The sequence below is a fragment of the Diorhabda carinulata genome, chromosome 6, assembly GCF_026250575.1.
Source record: "Diorhabda carinulata isolate Delta chromosome 6, icDioCari1.1, whole genome shotgun sequence".
Classification (NCBI taxonomy): Eukaryota; Metazoa; Arthropoda; class Insecta; order Coleoptera; family Chrysomelidae; genus Diorhabda; species Diorhabda carinulata.
The window spans coordinates 11,996,078-12,019,492 of NC_079465.1; the positions used below are offsets into that span (position 1 = coordinate 11,996,078).

Here is a 23,415-nt window from a genome sequence, read left to right on the forward strand (position 1 = left end):
AGCCAACAGTAACAATAAATAGACACACTATAGATAAAGGAATGTTGCCAATGTATTTTTGAGCCATTACTAAGTTCGTAGAAAGACGAAGTTGCTTTTGTCATCCATTATTTTTTCAAATCGTTTCAGGTTGCTAGTTCATTCCAAAATTCTTACTTGCCGAGAATCTAGATGAAATCCAAGTCTTCTCAATCATTTACATTTCAGTTTTGACGTTCTTAACACAACTTTAATCTTCTGGCGTGAATGACTCTTGTGAGAGTTAACATTGACTTTTTGAAAAAAATCTTATTAATATATTGCCCTATGATTACACTATCCGCCCGTTGCAATTTTCTAGCTCCAATTCAGGGTCTTTTATTATAGGCTGCCCTTTATCAGTTAGCATTGAATCCACGTTGAGGATGTTATTCGGATTGACTTCCAATGTTACAAAAATACTGTTTGCATCGAAATAATGCGCTCAGCTACGTCCGTTTTTGAAAATCACCTTGAAATATGCCTTCATCTGTAACGATAACGTCAAATAATGTCGCGTTACATTATACTGTACATTGTACATTGTGCGTTACTCAAAGTACTGTATTTCCAAAGTAAGCTCAATTTCAAGATATACTTTATTGTTTATCATGTTTTTAATGTATGATTTATGCATCATCAAAATTAATTGTTATTGAATTAAAAACCAGATTAATATTCTTCTAAGAAACGTTTTTCTGCTGAGCTATCCTTGACCATGATAATAAAAGATGGGGTGCCTCCTCTAATAACGTACCTAAAATATACAATAGTTAAATTAATAAAGGCCACCTAAAAGTTTTCAGGTACATTTAATAATTAATTTTTACACTTGCTTACAAAAATAAATATGAAGTTTCCACTAATCATTACCTTTTATCATGAAAATACAGACCATACATAAAGTAAATACCGAAACAAGACTTGTTGATATGTTCAAATAATGTGTGAGTGAAACACTTATTTGTCAGGGGAGAAAAGATAACTGAAAATAGTAGATCTATAAGTAGCCCGGAAAATATATGAAGGCGTGAATTTATTAAGCTCTCTATAAGGCTAGTATGATTTCACTGAAAAATAAACTACTGAGTTCCTTCTCCAAAAATGCGAATCTATGAAGCCCACATTTAACCAGATGCGACATATGGCATGAAATGGTTTGGACATGTACAACTCAAAGTATCCTTGAAGCAAATCTCTACAATTCGGGAAAGGAGAGGCCCAAGAAGATAAAGCCAAAAGTATCATTGAAGCAAATATCTACAATTCGAGAAGAAAGAGGCCCAAGAAGAATTGAATTGATGGTGTAACTGAAGATCTTCATATGATGCAGGTTATAGGATAGTATTCTCTTGTCTGGGACGGACATCCCCAAAAACAAATTGTGGAGGAGCCTAGATCCAGCTAATAAGGTAAATTGCAGTGAGCATTCATTTTCATTTCTTATGAAATTGTTCCTTATAGCGTCAGTAGAAAACTGAGAAACTAAAGATAGGGAAAGGTAGAGCATACCACTTATTATCCTAGCTCTAAAAGCTACAAAAGAAACATGCAATAACAACTGTTGAAGAACACCAAGTGTGAAGCTAAGAGGATGTATAAGCAAAATAGTCTAGAGTTTGTGAAGCATCATAATATTGGAATGATGAATAAAAGTTTTAATTTTTAAATCCAATGGAAATGTTGTTTTTAAAAAAGTATAGAGGGTTGCTATAGGTATTTTGACTACATATATTGAATCTCATAAGTTGTGGATTCAATTTTATTAAGAAATTGATTAATACAATTTCAGAAGATAAAGGTGGTCATGTTAAAGAAGGTATATAGGACCTGAAATAAATGGGACAAACATTAATTTTACTTACTCATTGTTTTTGAGAACATTTCCTAGTGTCATGGTTTGTTCTATAAGCCTGATTTTATTTCTGGACGTTTCAAAATATATATTTAATTGATTAGGTATATACTTTTTTTGCTCATCCCAATCAGGTGGAGATTTAAACATTGCCTCTATTTGTTCAGAAAACCTAAAAATAATATTAAATCGGTACAAGTAAATACTAATGCAACTTTAATCATTGCACAATGAAACCAATATTATTCCAATATATAGAAATATTCGTAGGTATATTTCAAATAAAAGGTTTTATTTAAATCAAATCCACCATAAAAAGTATTTTGAAGTTATTATTTGACATGCTAATCGGCCTATTGCGTTTAATATTTCTTTAAATATGTAGCTTAGTAGTAAATGCTGTTGTATTGCCTCTTTAAAAGAGAAATAAATTAATTTATTAATTACCCACTCCAGTTCGAGTTGTATATGGAAAGTATATTTTTTTGAATTCCCTTTCGTTCTCCATAAATGCAAATTATAATTAATTTGTTCAATTCATAGTTTGATGATATTTTGTTGGTAAGTGAAGTTATTTTAATGTATCCTTATTTCTTTACTTTGTGTAGTAGATACTTACAAAATAATAAAAATAAAATCATTACTATTCTGTGATGACAATGATATCTGGTTATTATTTTATTTAGCTCATAGTTGTATGATTTATTTTGTATTAAAAAAATCTCTAATATTAAAGTTTCATCAAATTCTCCTGTTTAGCTTTTTTACAGTTTGTATTTTTTATTTATTTAAAGAACATAATGATGAGATCAGATTTCTCTCTGGTTGTCCTTTAAAAACTAGATTCAGTTTTTATAAATGGTACAGCATAATACAATATTATATCCAGATGTCTTCTATAGACTTCTTGCTTCTTTAGTTATTCTTTCTCCCTATGCCTTTTCATTTTTTTCAATTTTCACTGACTAAATATTGAAACATCACTTGAGTAACACTAGATCAATACTAAAGCAGAAATAATTGCACTGCTAAGGCGAGACTCAAATTGGGACACAAATAGCACGTGTGAGAGTGTAACTCGTACAAGGTATGCGTGGTGATCCGCATATTGAGACACGCTTTTTAAATTAGGAAACAGAAATAGGTTTTGATTTAATTGGCAGTTCGGGACTAGTCGGCATCAAAAAAAGTTTGACTTTTTTGACAATCAAACAAAATTTGTGTTTTTGAAATTTAGTTTTGAATCAGAATCGGATGATGCTGAGGAGGAAATGTTTTATTCCTTGATGAGGAAAAAATTTAAATCGCCAGATAAATTTATTCTATTGAAGAGAAAAAACTGGTAAATTCATAATTACAACTAAAAGGAGTGATATCGATTTTGATAATTATTTACGAATTAATCGAAACCAGTTTACTCTCTGTGATCCCTTACCACCTCTATTAACTTTTCTTCTGTCATTTTTTGTAAAAAAATTAAAGAAAGACTTGCTAGTCACCAAACGTGTGGCAGAGCAAACTAGCACGTCTGTGTGTTCAATCTTGTAGATTGAATACTCACTGCTATATATGTCCCAATTTGCGCCTTGCGTAAGAGCTGCATCATAACAGCCTTCATCATGTCACTTCGTCAATCTATCTCTGGTGTATATGAAATGAAGAGTTAGCGTTTGTATTATGTTATTATAAACATATCCGCTCAAAATGTTTTCCAAAAAAAATGCCTTTCAAATGTTCATTTGCCGTCTCACATAGGAGAAAACCTATTCAAGTGTGACATTTCTTCACAGAAAATTCAATTGAATACACATTTGTACAGTCACAGGAAAGTCATTCAAATTCGTAGTATATTTACAACCATTTTCATAGAAAATTAATTCAACACATGTTTCTAGTCATACAGGAGAAAAAATATTCAAATTTCATATATGAATTTATTCACATTAAATAGTTTAAAGTATACCAAATATTGGAAATATAGGAACAAATTATTATTTTTTACAAGAATATGATCAATTGATAAATATGCAGAACTTACGTTTGATTTTCATCAAATTCTTGGATATAATCCATGATTTTATATTCTGGATAAACAAAAACTACAGGCCAAACAAGGGTTCCTGTTTCATCCAAATGAACTCGATTATGTACCAATTGAGGAAAATGTGGTTCAAGTTTGTCTAAGGAGAGATTTCCTGAAATATAAACAATATATATATATATATATATATATATATATATATATATATATATGTTAAAATTAGTTTTTTTTGATAGTTTTTAAAAGAAAGATAAATTTTGATGTTTCGACTTTTCTTTAAGTCTTTATCAAAATATGATATTAACACTGAAAATTTGCTTATTTATATTGATTTATAGATCAACTAAATCACGAATATCAAAGTAACGATAAAATCAACTTAGAATTTTGTTCCAATAAAAAAAATTAAATTTTCCTTGGTTTCCACATCTCAAATAAATTAAATTTATTGGAATTTACAAAATAGAGCTATACATTTTACTTAAATTATTTAGATCTTTCTTATCATTTATAGCTTTTTTGTTCTTATGAATGTGAACCATTTCTAAACATTCTCTTTTTCATGTATTAGATTCCCTTTCAAGAATTTTTGAATCTTTATAATTGAATTTATGTTTTTTTGATATCTCATTGTTCGTTAATTTTTTATTTTCTATTTTCTAAATACTGAGATGTTTGCCCTATGTAGACAGCGTCACAATTAATACAAGGCACTTGATATATAATATTACTTCTTTTGTTTTTTGGTGTTTTAGATTTCAATTTAGTGAAATATTTGGATAATGTATTATGTCCTCTATGATTTATACTAATATCATATTTATTGAAATAGTTCGATAATTGTTGAGAAAGTCCTTGTATATATGGTTAGGAAAAATGTTTTATGTTTTGATGTTTTGTTTCAGTTTTGTTTTTAAATTGATTGTAGTATCTGTTTATCCTTTTCTTGAATATGTTATTTATCATTTTTTCCGCATAATTATTAATTTCAATGCAGTTTTTGCTTTTTGAATAGCTAAGCATCTAAATTCAGGATCTGATAGTTGGATAGATCTATCAGCCAAACTTATTTTCACTGATCTTTTATGTGACATAGGATGACACGAATTGAAGTTTAAATATCTTGAGGACCAAGTTGGTTTCGTATACCATTCTGTTCTTATGTTATTATTAATTTTATATAATGTGACATCAAGGAAATTAATTCTATTATTTTGCCCAACCTCGATTGTGAATTGAAGTTTCTCACAATTGAGGTTGAGCAATATAATAGAATCAATTTTCTCATTCATTCATTTAACATTCATAAGAACGAAAAAGCTATAAATAATAAAAAAGATCTAAATAATTCAAGTCTATAGCACTATTTTGTAAATTCCAATAAATTTGATATATTGAGATGTGGAAACCAAGGAAAAATTAATTTTTCTTATTGGAACAAAGTTCTCAGTTGATTTTATCATTATTTTTATATTCATGATGAAGGTGATCTATAGATCAATATAAATAAGCAAATTGTCAGTGTCAATATCATATTTTGATAAAGACTTAAAGAAAAGTCGAAACGTCAAAATTTATTTTTTAAAAATTATAAAAAAAACTAATTTTAAAACAGAAGAGAACTAAAATCAAGAACATTTAGATGCAATAATACATCGAAAGGTCTAAGAAATAAGAATATATATATATATATATATATATATATATATATATATATATATATATATATATATATATATATATATATATATACCCCGTATCTGGGAAACTAGCAATATTTGCATAAGGCATGTTGAGCAGAATCATCATATTTTGAGGTCTAGAATCTGCAGTTCAGAGATTTGACATTCTTAATGAATCACCCTATATATATATATATATATATATATATATATATATATATATATATATATATATATATATGGCCATATAAAAATAGTATATTATTCACAAGTGTACAATGAAGCTTATCATTCACGAGGTGAAGTTTAGTATAGGCGAGTAGAATACTACACTACTACTACTTTTTTTTGAAGTTTTTTTGTTGAAAATTTAATTACATTATTCGAAAAACTATTATTTTTTTCTAACAAATATTGTATACAATATATTACTGTTCATTTAAATAGGAGATAGTTATCGAAAATTATAATAATCGTATAATATCTCAATAATAATCAACACAAAAATTTATGTATTAGTTTTACAAATATTAGATATCTTATGTTACAAGAGGATGGTATTTATTTATGGTTATAAATAATCTCTTTTGTCAGTTCAAAATTCATATGCCATATAATATACTTTCCTTGACTTTTCCGCCAATAAATTAGACGAGGCAACTTCAGCAGTTTCTCTAATTTCTGGTTGTGTTAAAGAAAAATAATTATCATTTTCTATATCCATTATAAGTTGATTTTGTCAACATAATTCATCATAAATTATTAAAACACTGAGAAATCTCCACACAAAATAATGTTGACAGGTTTGAGTCAAATTTATATTGTTTCAAAAACCATAGTACATTGGTAAACAGATATACCAGAAACACATTCCATGTCGCTGATATCTCAGTGTTAATGCTTCATGCAATCAAACTTGCAGGTCCCGGGTTAGAATCTGGTCTAGGAAAATCTACTTTTTAAATTTTTTGTGTACAGAACTAAAAACTGATTTTATGTAGCAAAACAATATAACTAACTCAAGAAAGCATCTGACAGCAAGGCTATTATTGAGGTTGAGTAAGCAAACTTATAATGGGTATATTATATAACAGTGGTGGATAGTATACAACAATTCAAATATATAAATTATATTTCAGTAATGAGTGATTCATTGTTATAACTTTTGAATAAAAGTAGTTACAACTTATTGCTCTTGAAAGTGAATAAATGCTTTTGTTACTTACTAAGTTACATTGAATATTATGATTCTTTGAATAACTTTAAATTAATCTTCACCTACCTCTCGTTCCTCCTTCTATCATATATCCTCTTTTAATAATTTCATTAATTATTACATCTTCTTCTTCATTTCTTTTCTTTTCTTGATGTTCCCTCTTTCTCTCATCTCTTTCTTTAATTTTTGCGGCACTAACACATTTTTTTCTCAAATCTAATACAATTCTATTATCTTTTTCCTTGTTTAAAATAATATCACAGTAGTCAATTGCTTTTTTATAGTTTTTCATTTCAACGCAACAGTTTGCAGCTCTAACTAATGCTTTCTCATAGTTCGGCTTTATTTTAAGTGCCAATTCACAATCTTGAAGTGAAGACCTATAACAAAGATGAAATTTGCAAAATTTCAATTTCACAAATCCTCACTCGATGTTACATCATTTTGTTAGATTCAACAAATATGAATATTGGATATATAGTAAATATTACCACATCAGGGAGTGGAGAAGGATTTAATGACAAGACTTTGTACAATTAAATTTAAATATGCTAAATGCATATTGTATTAATATATGGGCATTTTTTCAATTTTTTGATATTTCTAAAAAAACGTGCATATATAAATTATGAGACGTGTCCATACCATAATTTTTCGATTCTCGATACCAATACCTAAAAAATCGGTTCTTGATACCGATGCCATTGATGTCTAATAGTAAAAAAAATTTTCTTACTAGAAACATATTCATAATTTGTTTGAACAACCTACAAACCAATTTTAAATTATCTATGCCTATACAGGAATAAATGCACATAAAAAACAAACAATGATTTAATAAACATTTATTCTAAAATTAATATGGAACTACTTTGTAGGCGCAAAAAATGTACCGTGGCAGCCTGTTGTTTAAACAAAGACAAATATTTTAGCAAATGATTTTTCAAAATATGATAATTTCATTTTGATAATAATATAAACTGGATTAAAAAATAATTTTTCCGTCAATTTACTGGTATCAGTATCGACTTTTTGCGATCTATTCTTGATACCAATACCAATGCCCAAGAATCGACTCAACCCTAATACAAAAGCATATTTGAAAGGATTTGCGTCGATATGACTAATTTTTTTAATTCTTCAGATACTGTGACTGTCCTAATGCAATTGATAGCAGCTAACTGGGTTGAATCTTCCAAGTAGGATTAAGGATTTCCACAGATGTGGGAGAGGTTAATGTTCACAATTTTTTTCCATTACTTCACCACTTCATCTGTGACCATTAGTCGATTAATGTGAACACTTAGTTTTTCGGTAAAAGTATCCTTGTTTCTGAGAAATGGAAAATACTGAAGGACATGAGCCTGGTTAATTTTTGGAACCAGAAGCTATCCCGATCTTGCTTACATCAATTGAAAAATATTCTGTAAAGCCTATTGTAAAATGTAGTGTTTTTGAGTATTGTTTTCTTTTTCACATTTTTGGAAAATAATTTTTTAGTTCTTGAATTTTCGAAGTTCGAACAATTTGAAAAAATAAATTTTCTTATTCCAGCTCAACAGAAATATTTGGTGACACAACATACCAGGACAGAGCCACACAAGTCCAGATGTAAGAAGTTAAATGAGTAAAAAAAATATCAATTATTCTTGGCTGAATAGACTGTCGTTAATGACAACAAGAATTTAATGTTGATTTATGTCAGGCAATGATTTGTGAAAATATACCTTTCAGAAAACTGAGCACAAAATTCCAAGATAAAGAATATTATGAATATAGGAACAAAAATACAAATTTATTACAATTTTGTAAAGAATTTTAGTTGTTAATTCCATTTCACTTGTCAGTACATAATATATAAATTACAAACTCACCTATAGTTTTTTAGAAAAAAATGTGCTGCTGCCCTATTGTTTAATAAAGTGGCATTTATTTCTGGATTACCACATTTGACCTTAATGCCTTCTGTATATGACAAAACTGCCAGTCTATAATTTTTGTATTTAAAATTAAAGTTACCATCTTCTTTGTAACTAATTGCTAGATCTAAAATTAATATTAAAGAATCTTAAAATATGCTATATTAAATGGTAATGCACTGAAGCTTTGTCAAATTCAATATGAATCAAATAACCCACTGCATAACATACATTCTACAGATAAATACAATTACTGTTGTAGGTACTTATTGAAATCTTTGAAGTACTGTTCTTACCATCAGGTTCATTTTCTTCAGGATCATATTTCAATTTCTGAAGACCCTCAAAAAGCGGATGAACTTCATCACCTGGTTTTGGTGGTTCTTTCATAAAAAAAGGATGTTTGGCCATTTCCTGAAATAGGGAAATTCAAGTTATTGGGTAACTACACTTAAATTGAATAATATAATAAATTAACGACATAGATTCTTTATTGATTAGGATATATATTTCAGTATTAATTTTAATTTGCCTACTTCTTCCCACCGGTCCTCTGGCCAACCATCTTCATATTTCTTTCTTGGTAAATTTTCAATAAATTCATCTAATTCTCTGTCTAGCTTTGCCGCCAATTCAAGTCGTTCTTGCTCCGTCCATTTCTTTTTTCTCGTATTTTCAGAATTATTCATATTAAAAATATATTTTTTAAATCAGACATGGAAAACACATGATATAAAAATAAAGAACATAACCTTATCACTAGCTATTCCTATTCCTATAAAAAAAAAATTCCTGAGTTTTAGATTACCAGTAGTGCAAGATGCAAAGCTAGTTGCTCGAGTTAAAGATATTAATTTTAAAAATTTAATTATTACAAAAAATACAATTTACAATTAGTTTCATGATTGAATTAACTAATATTCATCATTTTGATGTTTACAATATTCATATTGATATTAATAAAATGCTGACAGATAGAAATTATTGATTTTCCTTTTTTTTATTTGTACATTAGTTGAAACAATTTCATTTTCTATTCGAATATTACAATTCTTCGGAATTCTAATAATTGATGGATATTGCATTTTTAAATAACGATCTGAAGTACATTATTTATAATTAATATAATATAATATAATATAATATAATATAATATAATATAATATAATATAATATAATATAATATAATATAATATAATATAATATAATATAATAATATTTTAGTCTCTAAATTTGGAATAACTAAAACTTCACTGTTCGTTACTTGTTCTACTATAGTTTCTTGTGGATTCACGTCACTAACAAAACAGTTTCTAGGAGAGCGGCCATTTAACAGTTCTAAATTACAATTGTCTTTTAATTTAAATTTTTTTTCGCAATAATATTTGTTTTCCAAAATGGGACATTCCTCTTTGATCGAAATAATTTCTTCTGGATTCTTTGTCAATTAAGGTTGAGAAGGAATGAATATTTTATGGTTTTGGATGATAGGATATATATGGAAAAATTCACTGATTTGAGATTTCAATATTGGTACATGGGTAGCAAAAATGATTTAGGATTTGAAGAAAGTTACTTGTGAGCTCAGAAAAAGATAATACGTTAAAATATTATTAAACTTTGCAATCTGTTCCTCTTTATAATAGTATTTAGATATTTCATCATTTATAAAATTTCTTGACTGGATATTACCGAACTAGTGATTGTATTTAATTTAGAAAATGTCATTTCGTTTTCAATATTATCAATTAGTGTAATTCAATTTTGACAATTCAGATTAATTTGTGAAATTTTACTATAAAATGTGATGAAACTATTTAAAGTTATTAGTTTGTTTTCCAATGATATATGAAATTTCTCTAAATTGTCTTGAAGTTTTTGTTGGTTGTCCCATAATGTTGTGATTGATTTATTATAGTGGTCAATTAATTTTTTATGTAATAGCATTTGTAAATTTACTTCATATATTATTTGTTTTTGATTTTGTTGCAAAACATTTATGGCATTATTATATCTTTCTTTGTCGTCTGAGTCGAGTGTTCAAAAAGCCATTTATCTATTTTGCCTATTGCGTTTATTAAACCTCGTTTTGATTTAATATTAGAAAAGATATTTTCTGATTTTTTAACTAAAGTGTTAATTACAATTTCTGTTCTACTAATCATTTTATCAGTCAAGTTATGGTATGAAATAGGATTTGTTGCATTCGCTTGTATTATACTATTTTTAAAAGTATCAAAATATTGTTTTAAATTTTCTATTTGCATATTAATATTTCTTAAATCTATATAATATATAAAAATATAAGTTTACTTGTTCGTAAGTTCACTGGTAATAATAAATTATTTATTTGAGTAATTTCTATATCTTCTGTTCTAATCTTCTGGTAGATCACTAGAATTATTGTCAATGTCTCCAATTTCATATTTCTGTAATAATTTTCGAGAATTAATTTTAGGTTTTCCAATTATGTTTTTATTATAAGTACATTTGTTTGTTTCGACAAGTATATCAGAATCTTTGACAATTTTTGTTTTTTTGAATTTAGGTAATTTTTTATTTGTCTTGTTCTAATGTATGCTATTTCTTGATTCGAGTAAGAAGGTTGGTCAGTTCTATTCTCATTAATTATTCGTTCTTTTACTTCAGTATTTTTATTTTTAATTTTATCATTCAATAATTTTGAAGCTTCTTTATGATATTGGATATAATTTTATATTACTAAATGGTCGTCTAAATCAAATGGATCTGGATTATTTATATGTATATATTATATAGTATTTCTATTAGTTTCCTTTAACATCTAAAATAATCAATTAGACTAGAATAAAATCTTTCTACAGGTGAATTAGAATTGCTATTTTTTTGCAGTGATATAATGTAAATCAATTTGATGTAATTTACAAAAGTCTTGTAAGTCATTGTTGGGTTGTGCGCTGCTACCCAGTTTTTTACTAACGCCCAAACTTGTTCTATGGGGTTAAGTTCAGGATGGTAAGATGTTAAGCGAAGTGGAAGTGGAAGATGTTTTTATAAGAGTTCGTCCAACCGGTACTTCATGGGAAACCGTAATTTATTAACTTTAGAAATTTTAAGCAATTTAGGTTTCGTTAGCTTGGCATCTGCTGGCAAATCATGTTCAGATAACCAATTCATAATGTCTTGTTTCTTTGAAGCGTTTTAATATTTTTTGTTATCAGTACATTGTGATATGCTGCACTGTCGACTACAAGACCGGACCTTTCAGGCAAATTTGACAACAATTGGTTTTCAGCCCATTGCATAAAGTTTTGGAGGTTCGTATCATTGTAATAGTCCCTGGTCTTTTACCTGCAAATAATTAAAGAGAATGTAATGAGATCCTACCTACCTAATTTAAAATTTCTGAGACCTTATAAAATTTAAATTACCTGATTTAACTATTAGCAGCCCCTTCTCTATAAATCCGTTTTCTCCACCAGCATGTACTATTATTAGGCGTTGACCTTTGGAAATAGGCTTCTTTATACCTTTCAGTGTTTTGTTATAGCAGCCCTTTTATTTAACGTGACTGCTGTGTATTCGTGTAATTTATGTTTTGAGATTCACACAGAACTTTTCTTTTATCTGGCATTGACTGCCACCTATACAGTAAAGTACATATCTGATAAAATAACTAAAGGGTATATATGACACTGTCAACTTGGTACGTAAATAATTATGTATGCTTATTAACTGAATCCAATTTGTTCAAGAAATCGATTCAAGCTGGATGCTCTTATTAGCTCAGATAAAATTATATATTTGAGTTTACATTTTATTATTGATTACATTATTATAAGAATTTCTTACATTTTAATATAGGAAGTTTCTTCTGTAGCAAATAGAAGCCATAGATAATTTCTCGAATTGTTTTAATTTTATCAGAAGAAATAAGATCAAGTTTACTTTTCTTAGCCTCACGAGTCTTCTTCGGCGATTTAAATGACGCACTTGGCTCACTCCATTCATCTTCTTGAGCTTCCTTACTAATTTTTTGACAAGTAGATTGGGACACACCACTAGCAGCTAGTGTCCTTTTTCTGCAATATTATTCCATATTTTTTAACAAAAGTAATGTAAAGTGTAAAATTTGCTAATATAAAACTTAAAACACCTCTTGATCAGCTTAGCTTTGCTAAAATATACTGAAACCAGCTTTGAAAGGCCACAAACAAGTAAAAAGGAAAATAGGTAATATATTTTAGGGTTTCAACCTCACATTTAATTACTCTATGCAAGAAGGCCTGCTTATTTAAAAAATCTAGGTGTTCACCTGTAATTTTTTAAAGAAATGGTAATTCCTTCCTCTGCTTTATTTTTCATAAAGTTACTAACGTTATGTATAATTTCTCGTCCCTGGCTATGTACAACAGCACCTTGTTTTCCGACTTTTTTCAGCGACATTATTTAACAAAAAGATATTATTAAAGTATCCTTAGACTATTTTTTAACAAGTGATTAGTTTTAGAACGACACAAAAGACAAACAAACTCCAAACAACTACAAATAGCACTAATAATTGAAACCGAATAACAGGACGAGTAAGAGAGAGAGAGAGAGAGATTCGTTGGGTAAAGTTTGAAAGGATAAGGAGGATTTTTTGAAGAATTTAGGTATGTTTGATTCGGCCCTGATATAGGAATGTTTTTCTCTACAGGGCTGGAGTTGTTGTGGTTTTGTTGGGATGTGTTTGTCCAACTGCTTCTTGCGGGTTTTTTTTTGACCGAGAAAACGAGTGAGGCTTGTAGGTAAAAACGGTTATATTATTATTTTTGGTTTTTTTATATTTTGTGTTTTTTGGTTTTTTTTATATAATTTTTTTAGTTTTTTTGTGTTTTTTTTCCTAATCTAATTTGGGGTAGGCAGGTATAGCTGCGGTTGTATTATTCCCTATCGTCGGCCATTTGGCAGTTCACCAGGTTGTAGGGAAACCGCCGAAAACCTGCAACTACGACGATCAACGAACAGTGTGAGTGGGTGTTGGGGGTCGGAATTTATTTGATTGATATGGGGGAATGATCGAGGAAATTGAGGTAGGTTTCCGGAAGCTCCTCGTATGCTGTTGCTAGCAGCCGAAGTGGCGGGTAAGGGAGTTTGTTTTTGGGTTTTGAGCCTAGGGGCCGCATATTGTTGTCCTAGGGGATGAGGAGGGCTTCTTTCGCAGCGGAATTACTTGATTCGATGGTTCGAATCACATAGCGGGCTTGAAGGTCATTTAGGCGGCTTGGAATGGGGGTTATGTCAGTATTGACATAAACGGTGTTGCTAGGGCTAAACCTACACTTGTATTGGCGGTTCCTAAGAATGGACTGCTCGCAGGTCAGGAGTCTTTTGAGGAGATATTCGGGCAAGATGCTAAAGACGTTTGCTCTATATTCGATAATAGAGTGTCATTCAGATCGGCCGTTCAATTGAGAGTGTGAGTGAATGAAAATTCAATCGAAATTTTATTTAAGACAATGTAAGTACTTTCTAAACTAGAAGTAAGACTTACGCTATGATTAGCAGTTGTTTACACTCAATTTGCTTTGTAACTGCATTTTAGTTTCCTAGGCTAAGTTAAGGTTCCTGCAATTTGATTTAACTGTCCAAAGTTGCGAATATTATCGCGTCTAACTCATAGTTATCACCTCCTTCCAGCCATCTGAAATTAACAAATTTTACAGTTTGCTTTCTTTAAAAAAAGCAAATATTAGCGAAGCACTTTTAGCAGTTTTTAGTTTAGCAGAGCTGCCACTAAACAATCAATTAAGCATGCTAAAATTATATCTATTGCCAATGTCACTTCTAATGCTGCTGCATTCTAATAGTGTGTGTTCCAAACTCCCTACTTCACCGCACATGCACCGAGGCGAATCAACCATTCCAATTCTATTGGATGCTCTTGAGTGCCACAATGACCCATTTTCATTCTATACATCATAGTGATTCTGGCCCTATACAAATTGACTTGATAAAACCACGGGTGTTGATTGATTTTGTTCATCAGTTTAAACAGGTGTTTTCATTTTATCTTGCATATTTCTGTCCATTCCACAGATCCCTTATTTGTTTTTTGATGAAATATAATAAATTTTTATAATCAGTTTCTCAAAAATTTATATTATTTTGAGGCTCTGATTCGCAATTTTATCTGCCTCCTCATTCCCATGAATCCGAGGGTGGTTAAGTATCCAAGCCAATTCAATTGCTATTCACATTTGCTTGGCTTCCCATAGATGATATCTTGTCGTTAAATGTGAGAAGTCTGCATTGCGATCTAGTTCGAATCTTTTTTTTTTGTATTGTACCACTCGAATCCGTTAGAATTAAAACCTTGCTGCTGATGCTTTGAATATGGTTGCTTTATCTTTGTTTTTTATGTACAGACCAAACCCAGGTCATCATTAAGTGTTATGGCTCAACCGCGTCCTTCAGAATTGGTTTCAACCCGAGCAGTCGCACCTGAGCTCTTACTTCATACACTGTGGAGGACTGAGATAGTTTTCTGTTTCTTTTTAAACTCCATCATTTCTACTCGTCTTCTTCATGCAAATAGAGGTGGTCAGTTTTTTTGTATCAGAAACATATACGGAATCATATATACTACTATTTCTCTTTCAAAAAGAGGTGGTCGTTCCTTTTTTTCGTACAGAAACTTAAATGGAATCATTTCTATTGGTCTTCCTCATTCAAATAGAAGGGGTTGTTCTTTTTTTTTGAACAGAAACATATACGGAATCATTTCTACTAGTACTTTTCTTTCAAAAAGAAGTAGTCGTTCTTTTTTTCGTACAAAAATACGAATGTCACCATTAAGTGCTATGGGTATTATAGCTCAACCGCGTCCTTCGGACTTGGTTTCAACCCGAGAAGTCGCACCTGATCTCTTTCTACATACACTGTGGGAGACAGAGTGTGTTTCCTGTTTTTTTTACTCCATCAATTCTACTCGTCTTCTTCATACAAATGGAGGTGGTCTTCCTTTTTTTCGTACAGAAACTTAAACGGAATCATTTCTACTTGTATTCCTGACTCAGAAAGAAGTGTTTTTTTTTCGAACTGAAACTTAAACGGAATCACCGAAATTGTTTCCTGATTGTTTGCAAAATTTATATTCATTTCTACTCGTATTCTATTCCCTACGTATTTATATAAAAATAAAAATCGCTTTCGATGTTATGAATGTGAATTCATTATTTAGTAACAAACAGGACTCTATTAGATTGTGGAATAGGCCTACAGTGGAAACCACGTTAAAAAACGTGCCGAGTATACTACCTCGTAGGTGGTGCGAAAAAGTATACATAAAAAAACTTTTTCTCGACATTCTTGTTCGTTGCATCTTGCAAATTTAAACTCGCAGGAGAAAAGGTGGGGTACTTCTCCAGTAAGAACATGTTCTCCAATTTTTGTGGGATATTTTGCTTAAAAACGTGCTGCTACGAATTTTTAAGGCTGATTTTTCACGAAGAATTGTTATCTTTTTGGAAGAAGATAAACATATTCAACTTAATTTTACTACAGGAGAAAGTATTTTTGGTTAGATTACAAATAACATTCATGAATATCTCAGTGAAAAATCTTTTAAGACTATCTTGAAGATTAAGTTTAGGTGAATAAAAAAATATGTATATTTTTCTCACAATATGTATATCTCTCTCACAATCAATATATGAATACATAATCTACTTTGTAATTTCCATATAGGAAATATCTATGACAAAGTAAGAACTAGAAAACGTACCACCTCTATATTTCGCACAAATATTAACTAAAAAGGGGTTGTTTTTTGTTCCGTTTTAAAGTTCGTTTAACTGTGGTGAAAACTGTTACCAAGTGGTAACAGTTCTAACCAAACGATTCTACTGTGGATGTGCAAGGCAATTGTGAGATCAATAATGACATACGGGGCAGTGGTTTGGGGAACTAGAACCAGTCTAAATACCACGAGGAACAATTTCTCGAAGGTTCAAAGACTGGCTTGGACATAGTACTGGAGAGTCTGTCAGAAATAACATTAGAAAAATTACCGAAGAAAAACCGCCCATGAAAATTAAATTCTAATCAGTAGCAGTAAGTGGGATCGAAACACCAAACAAGAAATGAACAGAAATATCATTAAATGGTACTTAGACTCTAAAGCAGCACACAGAACTTGAATAGGAATGTACGGGCCCAGAACTAAACACTCTGAAAGCCTGGGGAATACAGCAAGTAGAAATTTATACAATTGAAAAATATGTATCATAAAATCCAAACTACTTTGGGAATGCCTAGTCGAATTCAACGAGCTGGACAAGAAAAATAAAGCTACCTTTCAATAGATTCCAGGAAAAATCAGAGTGGAGGGAAACGAAATAGCTGACAGATCAGCTAAAGCAGGGGCAGACAAACTATTCATAGGACCTGAACACTAGCGTGGTATCAGTTAAAAAAGAATAGATAAAAAAATTAGAAAAAAAGGTAGATAGGAGTAAAATCAGCTACTGGGAAACCTACAGGGGTTGAGATGGGCGAAGACACTTATAGAAAGCTATAACCAGAGAAGATAAACTGAATGTATTCCTGTTCCATTCCTTGAATATAGGAATGGTTATGCTCTTGTTTCATTCGTTAGGAACTTCTTTGGTTGGTAGTATTCTGTTGAAAAGCTTTCTAAATTATACCATCAGTTGTTGTCCTCCGTATTTCAATAACTCATTTGGTATGTTATCTAATCCAGATGCTTTCCTCTTTTTATCTTTTTTGCGTGTTTTATCGGTATTTCTTCTAATATCTCAAGGGGTTCACTGTTTTCTTCATCTTCTTTTTCATTGTTTCCCTCCTCTTCGGCAGCATCTGCGTATATTTTCATTACATTATTTATATCCTTTTCTTCCATTGTCATATCATTATTTATTTCAATTATGTTTTTATTTAATTCCTTTGCATGTTCTTCTATTTCAATTTCAGTATTATTTTCATTCATTTTTAATTAATCTAATTCCGTATATTGTAATTCTACTTCTAACTTCACTTTATCAAATAATTCTATTTCTAATTCTTCTATTGTATCACTATTAGTTTGTTTTTCCATTAGAATATTTTTTTTTTCGAAGAATTTTCTGTTATTTTCAATTTGTCTTCTTCTTCAAATAATCTAGGGAGATCTAGTTCTACTTGTTCATTTTTTCTTTATTCTTATTATAATGATTTGATTCAGATTCTTTCGTTTCTATGAATTTTTGAATTTGTGGTAATGAATTATTAGAAGTAAAATTCGTTAGATTCTATGTTTTTTAAAAGTATGCTAATGGATCATCAGGAGTAAAATTTATTTCCACTATTTCTGATTCTTTTGCGGAGACTCTTTTCGAAAATTTACCGCTTGATTATTATTATTCTCTTCTAATTCAAAAAGTTTTCAAAACTACCTACCATTTCTTCTATTTCTTCGTTTTTGCAATTACAATCATTATTATATAATTCTTCTGATATAAAATTTGGTTTTTCATTTCTTGATTTGAAATTGAAATATTAGTTATTAGTATGAGTATTAACATTTCTTGAAGGTCTATCAGTGAAATTTCTAGATGTGGTAGACATTGGTTCTGGTTTTGGAAGTCTTTGTACAGGTAACTGGTTTGGCTGGAAAACATTTTTTCTGGTACCAAACACCTGTGCGTTAGTCGGATAATTTTGTAGTTGGCAGGGTTTATTTTAATTGGTTGACTAGGGAAATTGTTATTGTAGTTATTATTGCTACTGAAGTTATTATTGTTATATTCGTTATAATTATTGTTATTCTGATAAATAAAATTATTTCTATTATAATTAGTATTATTATTATTAAAGTATTGATGATATGGATAATTATATAGTTATTATTATGCGAAAGACTTATGCACTACTCAGCTTATAGCCGGTATTATTTACCTATCTCGGACACAAAGTATCAAAAGGATTAGGATTGGTTCACATAATGAACTTGCGCACTGTCTGGCAATTATTCAACATTACAGTCTTCTGGATGTCGGCGAAGGTGTTTTGTGGGATTTAGATACGTCGTCAGTTGCTGACATAATAACTGGGACTATTTCCACATTTTCGCTGTGCCACATCTGTTTAATCTCAATTGCGAGATCCGCCTATTTGGACAGTTTCTCCTGGTGTTTGTTGAGAACGTTATGAGTGTTCGGTATAGCTACATCGATAAGAAGGACTGAATTGACTCTTCTATTAACCACCACGATGTCAGGTCTGTTATTCACCACCTGTGTATCGGTGATAATGGACATATCGTAGTGGAGTCTAAAATTGTCACTTTTGAGCACCTTCTGCGGTTGGTACTTGTAATACGGTGTATACGTATTGATAAGTCCGAACGTGTTGGCCAGTTTCTGGTGGATGATGTTGTACACTTGGTTATGCCAGTGTAGATAGTCGGTATTAGATAACACACTATAAGCAGATATTATATATTGGATGGTCTCTGATGTTGTTGGCACTTACTGCATTTGTCAGATTGAGTGTTCGGATCCTTAAAAATATTTTCTTGTAGTTATTCGTATTAATAACTTGATATCCTGGACTGGATAGCCATCATGAAGCCTTCGGTCTCTGGAAAGAGATTGCTGCTAGTATGTTTGAAGCTTCCTTGTCAACATGCGGCTGGTTTAGGCCGCGAAGATGTATACTGTGTAGTGCCTTTCCTGATCACTGTTCCAGCTTCTCGGTGTCCAATACTATATTCAAGTCAGATTCTGGCGATGGGAGGTTGAGGGGTGAGTAATTTATATCTGCCTTGGGTATAATCCAGAGCTGAGACTTCCGATTTAGTATGAAAGAATTCACGCAGTTTCCTTACCTGCAGGTTAAGAAGGTCAATCAAGCCTCTCCCACCCTCTTTTCGGGGTAATGTTGATATAATAGTGTTGTTGTTCTTCGTCATTATTGTTCGTGTCAATACATTTGGCTTTTGAAAGTAAATCTGCATGAGGTTTAGGTTATTTGAAATTACTTTAGTGAGACATATTCTCATTTAATGTATTCATGTATTTAGTTTTGAAATAATCACTCTGTATAAAAAATCATTGAAATATATTTACTATACGTATACATAGTACATATATAATACATTAAAAATGTTTTCACAAATATAATTTTCTTTTTTTAAGTTGGAAATAAAACTTCTAAATGTATATACATTCAACAACCAGTTTCTCTTATCCTTCTTCTCATACACATATGTGATTAATTCTATTTCTCTACAATTGAAATAATTTAGGGATTTGATGTAATTCAATATAATATTGTTGCTTAAAGTATTATATTGTAGTTGTAGTATCGTTAGTGGTAATAAAAAACTAAGGCAAATGAATTTTGTATTAGCCTTAACTCATATTATTTCAATTAAGTATATCTCCAACCCTTATGTGTTGATAAAAGCGGTGACAAGTTTGGAGAGCCTGTCACGAAACATAGAACTGAAACAACGCATTAAGGTTAATTTTTTTGACTGTGAAAGGCAAAGTCTCTTACCAAAAATAAGAAATTTACTAAAATGGAAACGTTTTGATCCGTGTCCGTTTTTATAAACATAACAAAGGAAGCTTGTGGCAGGCGCTTGCAACACGTTGGAGCATGTTTAGTATAGAGCTTTGTTTTTATGTTGCACTGCGCGGTGTATACGACGTATCGATCATGAGTCAAACGACGATACTATGGCCTGTCTCGAGGCAGGAGCAGATACAACTTCAACGACCATATCCACCATGCTTGCTTGTCCGGAACACACTAACGCATTCTTTAACGTTTAAATGGCATCTAAGTTATTTTAAAGACTTGTTGCTTAAGGACATTCCTCAAGTCACGGCAAACGTGTAAACTTAGCATGGACATATAAATCGATATAAATGAAAATAAAGAATAGATCACTGAAACCCCTTATTAATATTATAATTGGCTGATTTTCTGAGAATATATAAGAAAAGTACTTTAAAATAATAATTGGATGCGATTACTTATTTAGTTTTATTTGATGTATAAAAAATGTGAAGGTCTAATGGTACTACGGTAAGCAGACAAATAATACATTTCGTACCAAATTTTGAAATTTCACACCTCTAGTTAAAGTGCACATTCATGTTCAAGAGACGAAATTGACAGTCAAGAAGATCCAGTATCTGTGACAATTCACCTCCGACACCACTTTAAACTTCTTGCAAGATTGGAAGAGAATGTGGAAAATAAAAGAAAACTGCACAAATAACATTCAGATAGAACCAATGTTCATCAGTTCGTTAATTTGGAATATACCTAAAGCTTAAACTGGAAAGCACATAGTCAAAAAGGCGAAACAAATTGACTGGAAGAGTCCTTCTAGTGCCATTGATAAACTTGAGGATACTGAGTTCTACCCCAGCCAACTAGCTTATAGAATACTTTTCGAATCTGCCTATTTATGTACAAAAAAGTAACCTTGAAGTCTATAGATATGGGAATTTCCACTCATATAGGAAAACAATAATTTAAAGCTCCCCTGTAATGACTACCATGACAAATATTGTCATCTTGAGATGATCGTCATCTACCTCAGAACTAATTTTTATACAGAGTGAGTTTTATGTATGTAACGCTTCAATTATCACGGGAACGGCTTGTACGATTTTTATAAATTTTTGTGTACAAGGGTCTTGTGATACCGCCGGTATTATGGTGGTATTTACATTGTTTTCAGATCTTTCCTTTTTCCAGAAAAATAATGAGCTTTATTATTTCAAATTATTTTTCATCTATACCTAAATGCCACGATTTCGGAGTTATAGGATACATTTGCGTTATCTCCGACAAAGTTAAAATAATACATTTAGGTGGCTAAAACTGCTACAATAACAAATTTGACGCTTCAATAAATTATTATTGTTGAAGTTTATTGAAAGTCACAATGGATCGTTTATCTGGAAAAGAACGAATTGATATTTTAATGATATTAGGATATGGTGATAGGCGTAGAAGTCAATAAGAAACGTTTAATATCTTTAATAATTTATATCCTAACCGAAATTCCATAACAAGCAAATGCAGCAAATTAGTAAAAAAGTTTAACGAAACTGGTTCAGTGAAAGATTTATCCAAATCAGGGCGTAGACAAAATGCATCAACTGAAAACAAATCTTTAGATGTTTGTCCTGTTAGACGATCCACACTTGAGTACTGGATAAATATCTAGGGAACTTGATATTTCGCAAATTTTATGTGATAATAAATTCCATCCATACAAAGTAACGTTGGTGCAAGAGTTATCAGATGACGATTTTGTAAAATGTGCAGAGTTTGCAGACCTAATGGAAAAATCAAAAAGATCCAAGTTTTTAAAGTAATGTTATGTTTTGCGATGAGGCTACTTTTCATATCAATGGAAACGTAAATCGGCAAAATTGTAGATACAGGTCACGTAACAATCCTCGTTGGATGCGTGAATCTCACACCCAATAGAAGTGATCTACTAGGAAAGGATTTTTCAGCCTTGTATAGGAAGTATAGAATATGCAGTTTATATTTTCATTCTACAATGTTGTTAAATGATTTAAGAAATCGTCTATATGTGGCTGTTCCTAAAGCAAAAGAAATAAGGGACCCGAAAAGAAGAAAATTATTTCGTCTATCGAGATAACAAGTACTGGATTATCTGGGCATGGTAATATTTGTCTAATGTCTATTGAAAATGATACTAATTACCACAGTTTTTTAGATTGTGGGCTCAGGCCATCGATATCAACAGCAGATCCAGTTATGGAAACATTAATGCATTACAGAAGAATATTTAAGTTATAAACTCCAAGAAAGAGCAAATTAGGAATGAAGATTACTGCACTGGGTACAAAATTACGGAGATCAATCCGAAAAAATAAATTTTTGTCACGCAAACACATGTGTTTTTTAAAAAAAATACTACCACAAGCATCTGCTGAGATTGTGGAAATGCAGGCAAATCTTCATATGAGCCAAAAGGTAGATTATTCTGATTAATTTAAACGATTGCGCTTGTCATTGTATTTTGTAAGCCCTAAAGCGTATAAGGCGTTGAGCAAAATCTTCTTACTGTCTACGAAGAGATCACTACAAAGAGTGACACAAAACATGCCTATTAATGCTGGTTCAAATGAAAAGTTATTCGAGAGTATAAAACCCGAAATTGAGGCATTGAATGAATTAGACGGATATTGTATTTTATGCATTGATGAAATGTCTTTGAAGTCAAACCTTTTCTTTCATATCTCTAAAGATGAAATTATTGGGTTAGAAGATTGTGGAAAAGGTGAAACAAGAAAACCAGCTGCTTATGTAGCTACATTTATGATACGTGGTCTAGCTACTAACTATAAGTAACTTCCAATAAGCTTCTATTTCTTGCATTCAACAATCAAAGCAAATGATGTAAAAAGATATCCATGATTGCATTGACAAATTAGGAGATATAGTGGTTTCTGATATGAGAAGAAATTTTATACAAATGGCACATTTATTAGGTGTGACGGAGAAATATCCTTTCTTTAAGGTAAAGGCGACGAAAGTTTGGTATGTTTTTGACCCACCACCTCAATAAAAGCTATAAGAAATAACATAATGGCACATACATTTACATTCAAGGAGAAAACGGCCTCGTTGAAATATATTGAAGATTTCTACAATGCAGATAA

The 23,415-nt window shown here is 30.7% G+C and overlaps 1 protein-coding gene across 1 annotated transcript; it reads right to left on the reverse strand.

The window, feature by feature from the left end:
- Nucleotides 1-616: 616 nt before the first annotated feature.
- On the reverse strand, nt 617-9,512 carry LOC130895026 (DNA polymerase interacting tetratricopeptide repeat-containing, protein of 47 kDa). Its single transcript, XM_057802137.1, has 7 exons — nt 9,268-9,512; nt 9,028-9,145; nt 8,687-8,858; nt 6,879-7,192; nt 3,912-4,068; nt 1,884-2,045; nt 617-775 (listed from the first exon to the last, which is right to left on the reverse strand). Exons 1-7 carry the CDS (start codon nt 9,418-9,420, stop codon nt 691-693), a joined length of 1,161 nt encoding a protein of 386 aa, XP_057658120.1. The 5' UTR covers nt 9,421-9,512; the 3' UTR covers nt 617-690.
- Nucleotides 9,513-23,415: the final 13,903 nt, after the last annotated feature.

What these genes read in the sequence shown, in the direction of transcription:
- LOC130895026 (XM_057802137.1), bottom strand. Translation starts at nt 9,420, where the DNA reads ATGAATAATTCTGAAAATACGAGAAAAAAGAAATGGACGGAGCAAGAA. An exon ending in CAGAGGACCGGTGGGAAGAA is followed by an intron (nt 9,146 to 9,267) that starts GTAGGCAAATTA and finishes TCCCTATTTCAG; the next exon opens with GAAATGGCCAAACATCCTTT. An exon ending in GAATTTGATGAAAATCAAAC is followed by an intron (nt 2,046 to 3,911) that starts GTAAGTTCTGCA and finishes TATTATTTTTAG; the next exon opens with GTTTTCTGAACAAATAGAGG.